The sequence below is a fragment of the Hemibagrus wyckioides genome, linkage group LG27, assembly GCF_019097595.1.
Source record: "Hemibagrus wyckioides isolate EC202008001 linkage group LG27, SWU_Hwy_1.0, whole genome shotgun sequence".
In the NCBI taxonomy this organism is placed as follows: Eukaryota; Metazoa; Chordata; class Actinopteri; order Siluriformes; family Bagridae; genus Hemibagrus; species Hemibagrus wyckioides.
Window position 1 is genome coordinate 17,437,059 of NC_080736.1, and position 10,000 is coordinate 17,447,058.

The window sequence follows — 10,000 nt, forward strand, 5'->3', positions numbered from 1 at the left end:
AGATATACCATGTCCTACACACACACACACAGATACACCATGACCTACACACACACACACACACAGATACACCATGACCTACACACACACACACACACAGATATACCATGTCCTACACACACACACACAGATACACCATGTCTTACACACACACACAGATACACCATGTCCTACACACACACAGATACACCATGACCTACACACACACACACACAGATATACCATGTCCTACACACACACACACAGATACACCATGTCTTACACACACACACAGATACACCATGTCCTACACACACACACACACACACACAGATACACCATGACCTACACACACACACACAGATACACCATGTCCTACACACACACACAGATACACCATGACCTACACACACACACACACACAGATACACCATGACCTACACACACACACACACACACAGATACACCATGACCTACACACACACACACAGATACACCATGTCCTACACACACACACAGATACACCATGACCTACACACACACACACAGATACACCATGTCCTACACACACACACACACACACACACAGATACACCATGACCTACACACACACACACACACACAGATACACCATGACCTACACACACACACACACACACACAGATACACCATGACCTACACACACACACACACACACAGATACACCATGACCTACACACACAGACACACCATGACCTACACACACACACACAGATACACCATGACCTACACACACACACACACAGATACACCATGGCCTACACACACACACACAGATACACCATGGCCTACACACACACACACACACACAGATACACCATGTCCTACACACACACACACACACAGATACACCATGTCCTACACACACACACACACACACACACACACACACACAGATACACCATGTCCTACACACACACACACACAGATACACCATGTCCTACACACACACACACACAGATACACCATGTCCTACACACACACACACACAGATACACCATGTCCTACACACACACACACACACAGATACACCATGTCCTACACACACACACACACACACACACACAGATACACCATGACCTACACACACACACACAGATACACCATGTCCTACACACACACACACACACACACACACACACACAGATACACCATGTCCTACACACACACACACACAGATACACCATGACCTACACACACACACACACACAAACAGATACACCATGACATACACACACACACACACAGATACACCATGACCTACACACACACACACAGATACACCATGTCCTACACACACACACACACACACACACACACACACAGATACACCATGTCCTACACACACACACAGATACACCATGACCTACACACACACACACACAGATACACCATGACCTACACACACACACACACACAAACAGATACACCATGACATACACACACACACACACAGATACACCATGACCTACACACAGACTCCTACACAGCGCAGTGATGGAGTGTGTTGTGTCTGAGCTCAGTGGTGTGTGGAGATGTAGCTCCATGTGGAAGTGATGGATCTCAGTGTGTCGTATTTGGTTTTATTTATTTATGCTGCACTGCATTGTGGGATTTATTACTAATCAAAGTGAGCTTTCAAATTATACAGTAGAACATCCAGAGAAGTCATGCAGTCGATAGTGAAGTGTGTGTGTGTGTGTGTGTGTGTGTGTGTGTGTGAGAGAACTCACTGCAGTGACCCAGGAGCTTTGGTTGTGGTGAGCTCCACACAGGAACATCACCATCCAGATGAAGGTGGAGATGAAGCAGAACAAAGACACAGTCATGACGTACGCCTGAGGGTTAGCAGGAACCACTTTAGTACACGCCACTAAAATCCACACTGCAGCACCGAATACCTGCACACACACACACACACACACACACACACACACACACACACACACACAGGACAGGACAGGACAGGACATGAGCACTACATGATACACAGTATAGAGTGTGTGTGTTTCTGAAAGCAGCAGGTAGGATAGCAGTGTCCAGCGCTGGAGTCCAGTGTGGAGAGAATTCCCAGTTTGCAGTGTTCCTGGGACACGCTCCGGATCCACCACAACCCTGAGCAGGGGGAGTGCTCACTGCACACTGCACCACCAACACCTCCAACACCTCCACACTGCACCACCAACACCTCCAACACCTCCACACTGCTCCACCAACACCTCCACACTGCACCACCAACACCTCCAACACCTCCACACTGCACCACCAACACCTCCACACTGCACCTCCAACACCTCCAACACCTCCACACTGCACCACCAACACCTCCACACTACACCACCAACACCTCCACACTGCACCTCCAACACCTCCACACTGCACCTCCAACACCTCCACACTGCTCCACCAACACCTCCACACTGCACCACCAACACCTCCAACACCTCCACACTGCTCCACCAACACCTCCACACTGCACCTCCAACACCTCCAACACCTCCACACTGCACCACCAACACCTCCACACTACACCACCAACACCTCCACACTGCACCTCCAACACCTCCACACTGCACCACCAACACCTCCACACTGCACCTCCAACACCTCCACACTGCGCCTCCAACACCTCCACACTGCGCCTCCAACACCTCCACACTGCAACACCAACACCTCCACACTGCACCACCAACACCTCCAACACCTCCACACTGCACCACCAACACCTCCAACACCTCCACACTGCACCACCAACACCTCCACAATGCACCTCCAACACCTCCAACACCTCCACACTGCACCACCAACACCTCCAACACTTCCACACTGCACCTCCAACACCTCCAACACCTCCACACTGCACCTCCAACACCTCCACACTGCACCACCAACACCTCCAACACCTCCACACTGCACCTCCAACACCTCCACACTGCACCACCAACACCTCCAACACCTCCACACTGCACCTCCAACACCTCCAACACCTCCACACTGCACCACCAACACCTCCAACACCTCCACACTGCACCACCAACACCTCCACACTGCACCACCAACACCTCCAACACCTCCACACTGCACCACCAACACCTCCAACACCTCCATACTGCACCACCAACACCTCCAACACCTCCACACTGCACCACCAACACCTCCAACACCTCCACACTGCACCTCCAACACCTCCACACTGCACCTCCAACACCTCCACACTGCACCACCAACACCTCCACACTGCACCTCCAACGCCTCCACACTACACCTCCAACACCTCCACACTGCACCTCCACAATGCACCACCAACACCTCCACACTACACCTCCAACACCTCCACACTACACCTCCACAATGCACCTCCAACACCTCCACACTGCACCTCCAACACCTCCACACTGCACCTCCAACGCCTCCACACTACACCTCTAACACCTCCACACTGCACCTCCACAATGCACCACCAACACCTCCACACTACACCTCCAACACCTCCACACTACACCTCCACAATGCACCTCCAACACCTCCACACTGCACCTCCAACACCTCCAACACCTCCACACTGCACCACCAACACCTCCACACTACACCACCAACACCTCCACACTACACCTCCAACACCTCCACACTACACCTCCACAATGCACCTCCAACACCTCCACACTGCACCTCCAACACCTCCAACACCTCCACACTGCACCACCAACACCTCCACACTACACCTCCAACACCTCCACACTACACCTCCACACTACACCACCAACACCTCCACACTACACCTCCAACACCTCCACACTACACCTCCAACACCTCCACACTACACCTCCACAATGCACCTCCAACACCTCCACATTGCACCTCCAACACCTCCACACTGCACCTCCAACACCTCCACACTGCACCACCAACACCTCCACACTACACCTCCAACACCTCCACACTACACCTCCACACTACACCACCAACACCTCCACACTGCACCTCCAACACCTCCAACACCTCCACACTGCACCACCAACACCTCCACACTACACCACCAACACCTCCACACTGCACCTCCAACACCTCCACACTGCACCACCAACACCTCCACACTGCACCTCCAACACCTCCACACTGCACCACCAACACCTCCATACTGCACCTCCAACACCTCCACAATGCACCTCCAACACCTCCACACTGCACCTCCAACACCTCCAACACCTCCACACTGCACCACCAACACCTCCACACTGCACCTCCAACACCTCCACACTGCACCACCAACACCTCCATACTGCACCTCCAACACCTCCACACTACACCACCAACACCTCCACACTGCACCTCCACAATGCACCTCCAACACCTCCACACTACACCTCCAACACCTCCACACTACACCTCCAACACCTCCACACTACACCTCCAACACCTCCACAATGCACCTCCACAATGCACCACCAACACCTCCACACTACACCTCCAACACCTCCACACTACACCTCCACAATGCACCTCCAACACCTCCACACTACACCTCCACAACACTACACCACCAACACCTCCACACTGCACCTCCAACACCTCCACACTGCACCACCAACACCTCCACACTGCACCTCCAACACCTCCACACTGCACCACCAACACCTCCATACTGCACCTCCAACACCTCCACAATACACCTCCAACACCTCCACACTACACCTCCAACACCTCCACACTGCACCTCCACACTGCACCACCAACACCTCCACACTACACCTCCAACACCTCCACAATGCACCTCCAACACCTCCACACTACACCTCCACACTACACCACCAACACCTCCACACTGCACCTCCAACACCTCCAACACCTCCACACTGCACCACCAACACCTCCACACTACACCACCAACACCTCCACACTGCACCACCAACACCTCCACACTGCACCTCCATCACCTCCACACTACACCTCCAACACCTCCACACTGCACCTCCATAACCTCCACACTGCACCTCCAACACCTCCACACTGCACCTCCAACACCTCCACACTGCACCACCAACACCTCCACACTGCACCTCCAACACCTCCACACTACACCACCAACACCTCCACACTGCACCACCAACACCTCCACACTGCACCACCAACACCTCCACACTGCACCTCCAACACCTCCACACTGCACCTACAACACCTCCACACTGCACCACCAACACCTCCACACTGCACCTCCAACACCTCCACACTGCACCACCAACACCTCCACACTGCACCTCCAACACCTCCAACACCTCCACACTGCACCTCCAACACCTCCACACTGCACCTCCAACACCTCCATGCTGCACCTCCATCACCTCCACACTACACCTCCAACACCTCCACACTGCACCTCCAACACCTCCACACTACACCTTCAGCACACCAACACCCATTATCAGTCATACTAGTAGCATAAAATAGCAGCATTACACACACACACACAATTTCTCCTATCTATGTAGAAGAAAGTAAATTAAAAATGATCTCACAAGTTCAGGTAGGAAGAGAAGGTCAGGGACGGAGGAACAGATCGACATTCCACTCGGGAGCATCCTAACACTCGCCATGCTGTGTGTGTGTGTGTGTGTGAGAGTGAGTCTGTGTATGAGTCTATAGGTGTGTGTGTGTGTGTGAGTCTGTGGGTGTATGAGAGAGTATGTGTGTGAGTCTGCTATTTTAACTTTTTTAACTAGACAGGAGAGTGTGTGTGTTTCAACAGTGGCTTGTGGAAAAACCAGAATTACACACCTTACCAGAAAATGTGTGTGTGTGTGTTCATGTGTCTGTGTATGTTCATGTGTCTGTGTATGTGTTTGTGTGTGTGTGTGTGTTTCTGTATTATGAATGCAGATAGTAGTGTAGGTTCAGATATTTGTGTAATAAACAGTGTGTGTGTTATGAATGTAGATGTAGTGTGTGTTGTCGATTATTAAATATGATTATGTTCCTGTAAGATCTCAGGGTGGTGTTGTTATAAGGAGATGATGTTGAGGATCTCAGGGTTGTGTTATAAGGAGATGAAGTTGAGGATCTCAGGGTTGTGTTATAAGGAGATGAAGTTGAGGATCTCAGGGTTGTGTTATAAGGAGATGAAGTTGAGGATCTCAGGGTTGTGTTATAAGGAGATGAAGTTGAGGATCTCAGGGTTGTGTTGTTATAAGGAGATGAAGTTGAGGATCTCAGGGTTGTGTTATAAGGAGATGAAGTTGAGGATCTCAGGGTTGTGTTGTTATAAGGAGATGAAGTTGAGGATCTCAGGGTGGTGATGTTATAAGGAGATGAAGTTGAGGATCTCAGGGTGGTGTTGTTATAAGGAGATGAAGTTGAGGATCTCAGGGTTGTGTTATAAGGAGATGATGTTGAGGATCTCAGGGTTGTGTTGTTATAAGGAGATGAAGCTGAGGACCTCAGGGTGGTGTTGTTATAAGGAGATGAAGTTGAGGATCTCAGGGTTGTGTTGTTATAAGGAGATGAAGTTGAGGATCTCAGGGTTGTGTTGTTATAAGGAGATGAAGTTGAGGATCTCAGGGTTGTGTTGTTATAAGGAGATGAAGTTGAGGATCTCAGGGTTGTGTTGTTATAAGGAGATGAAGTTGAGGATCTCAGGGTTGTGTTGTTATAAGGAGATGAAGTTGAGGATCTCAGGGTTGTGTTGTTATAAGGAGATGAAGTTGAGGATCTCAGGGTTGTGTTGTTATAAGGGGATGAAGTTGAGGATCTCAGGGTTGTGTTGTTATAAGGAGATGAAGTTGAGGATCAACTTGTATGTGTGAGTCTGTGTATGAGTCTATAGGTGTGTGTGTGTGTGTGAGTCTGTGGGTGTATGAGAGAGTATGTGTGTGAGTCTGCTATTTTAACTTTTTTAACTAGACAGGAGAGTGTGTGTGTTTCAACAGTGGCTTGTGGAAAAACCAGAATTACACACCTTACCAGAAAATGTGTGTGTGTGTGTTCATGTGTCTGTGTATGTGTTTGTGTGTGTGTGTGTTTCTGTATTATGAATGCAGATAGTAGTGTAGGTTCAGATATTTGTGTAATAAACAGTGTGTGTGTTATGAATGTAGATGTAGTGTGTGTTGTCGATTATTAAATATGATTATGTTCCTGTAAGATCTCAGGGTGGTGTTGTTATAAGGAGATGAAGTTGAGGATCTCAGGGTTGTGTTATAAGGAGATGAAGTTGAGGATCTCAGGGTTGTGTTGTTATAAGGGGATGAAGTTGAGGATCTCAGGGTTGTGTTATAAGGAGATGAAGTTGAGGATCTCAGGGTTGTGTTGTTATAAGGGGATGAAGTTGAGGATCTCAGGGTTGTGTTGTTATAAGGAGATGAAGTTGAGGATCTCAGGGTTGTGTTATAAGGAGATGAAGTTGAGGATCTCAGGGTTGTGTTGTTATAAGGGGATGAAGTTGAGGATCCCAGGGTTGTGTTGTTATAAGGAGATGAAGTTGAGGATCTCAGGGTTGTGTTGTTATAAGGAGATGATGTTGAGGATCTCAGGGTTGTGTTGTTATAAGGGGATGAAGTTGAGGATCTCAGGGTTGTGTTGTTATAAGGAGATGAAGTTGAGGATCTCAGGGTTGTGTTATAAGGAGATGAAGTTGAGGATCTCAGGGTTGTGTTGTTATAAGGAGATGATGTTGAGGATCTCAGGGTTGTGTTGTTATAAGGGGATGAAGTTGAGGATCTCAGGGTTGTGTTGTTATAAGGAGATGAAGTTGAGGATCTCAGGGTTGTGTTGTTATAAGGGGATGAAGTTGAGGATCTCAGGGTTGTGTTATAAGGAGATGAAGTTGAGGATCTCAGGGTTGTGTTGTTATAAGGAGATGAAGTTGAGGATCTCAGGGTTGTGTTGTTATAAGGGGATGAAGTTGAGGATCTCAGGGTGGTGTTGTTATAAGGAGATGAAGTTGAGGATCTCAGGGTTGTGTTGTTATAAGGGGATGAAGTTGAGGATCTCAGGGTGGTGTTGTTATAAGGAGATGAAGTTGAGGATCTCAGGGTTGTGTTGTTATAAGGGGATGAAGTTGAGGATCTCAGGGTGGTGTTGTTATAAGGAGATGAAGTTGAGGATCTCAGGGTTGTGTTATAAGGAGATGAAGTTGAGGATCTCAGGGTTGTGTTATAAGGAGATGATGTTGAGGATCTCAGGGTTGTGTTGTTATAAGGAGATGATGTTGAGGATCTCAGGGTGGTGTTGTTATAAGGAGATGAAGTTGAGGATCTCAGGGTTGTGTTATAAGGATATGAAGTTGAGGATCTCAGGGTTGTGTTGTTATAAGGTGATGAAGTTGAGGATCTCAGGGTTGTGTTGTTATAAGGGGATGAAGTTGAGGATCTCAGGGTTGTGTTATAAGGAGATGAAGTTGAGGATCTCAGGGTGGTGTTGTTATAAGGAGATGAAGTTGAGGATCTCAGGGTTGTGTTATAAGGAGATGAAGTTGAGGATCTCAGGGTTGTGTTATAAGGAGATGATGTTGAGGATCTCAGGGTTGTGTTATAAGGAGATGAAGTTGAGGATCTCAGGGTTGTGTTGTTATAAGGAGATGAAGTTGAGGATCTCAGGGTTGTGTTGTTATAAGGAGATGAAGTTGAGGATCTCAGGGTTGTGTTGTTATAAGGAGATGAAGTTGAGGATCTCAGGGTTGTGTTGTTATAAGGAGATGAAGTTGAGGATCTCAGGGTTGTGTTATAAGGAGATGATGTTGAGGATCTCAGGGTTGTGTTATAAGGAGATGATGTTGAGGATCTCAGGGTTGTGTTATAAGGAGATGAAGTTGAGGATCTCAGGGTTGTGTTGTTATAAGGAGATGAAGTTGAGGATCTCAGGGTTGTGTTGTTATAAGGAGATGAAGTTGAGGATCTCAGGGTTGTGTTATAAGGAGATGAAGTTGAGGATCTCGGGGTTTGTTGTTATAAGGAGATGAAGTTGAGGATCTCAGGGTTGTGTTGTTATAAGGAGATGAAGTTGAGGATCTCAGGGTTGTGTTGTTATAAGGAGATGAAGTTGAGGATCTCAGCGTTGTGTTGTTACAAGGAGATGAAGTTGAGGATCTCAGGGTTGTGTTATAAGGAGATGAAGTTGAGGATCTCAGGGTTGTGTTGTTATAAGGAGATGAAGTTGAGGATCTCAGGGTTGTGTTGTTATAAGGGGATGAAGTTGAGGATCTCAGGGTTGTGTTGTTATAAGGAGATGAAGTTGAGGATCTCAGGGTTGTGTTGTTATAAGGAGATGAAGTTGAGGATCTCAGGGTTGTGTTGTTATAAGGGGATGAAGTTGAGGATCTCAGGGTTGTGTTGTTATAAGGAGATGAAGTTGAGGATCAACTTGTATGTGTGAGTCTGTGTATGAGTCTATAGGTGTGTGTGTGTGTGTGAGTCTGTGGGTGTATGAGAGAGTATGTGTGTGAGTCTGCTATTTTAACTTTTTAACTAGACAGGAGAGTGTGTGTGTTTCAACAGTGGCTTGTGGAAAAACCAGAATTACACACCTTACCAGAAAATGTGTGTGTGTGTGTTCATGTGTCTGTGTATGTGTTTGTGTGTGTGTGTGTTTCTGTATTATGAATGCAGATAGTAGTGTAGGTTCAGATATTTGTGTAATAAACAGTGTGTGTGTTATGAATGTAGATGTAGTGTGTGTTGTCGATTATTAAATATGATTATGTTCCTGTAAGATCTCAGGGTGGTGTTGTTATAAGGAGATGAAGTTGAGGATCTCAGGGTTGTGTTATAAGGAGATGAAGTTGAGGATCTCAGGGTTGTGTTGTTATAAGGGGATGAAGTTGAGGATCTCAGGGTTGTGTTATAAGGAGATGAAGTTGAGGATCTCAGGGTTGTGTTGTTATAAGGGGATGAAGTTGAGGATCTCAGGGTTGTGTTGTTATAAGGGGATGAAGTTGAGGATCTCAGGGTTGTGTTGTTATAAGGAGATGAAGTTGAGGATCTCAGGGTTGTGT

General features: G+C 47.7%; 1 protein-coding gene across 1 annotated transcript in view; it reads right to left on the reverse strand.

Moving 5' to 3' along the window:
• Positions 1-5,732, reverse strand: part of LOC131347670 (myelin and lymphocyte protein-like) — a 10,515-nt gene extending 4,783 nt beyond the window's left edge. Inside the window, exons 1-2 of the mRNA XM_058381964.1 lie at positions 5,532-5,732; positions 1,752-1,919 (exon numbers count right to left, since the gene is read on the reverse strand). Of these exons, the coding sequence (XP_058237947.1) occupies positions 1,752-1,919; positions 5,532-5,609 (246 nt within the window). The 5' untranslated portion in view covers positions 5,610-5,732. The remainder of the gene's footprint in view (positions 1-1,751; positions 1,920-5,531) is intronic.
• Positions 5,733-10,000: the final 4,268 nt, after the last annotated feature.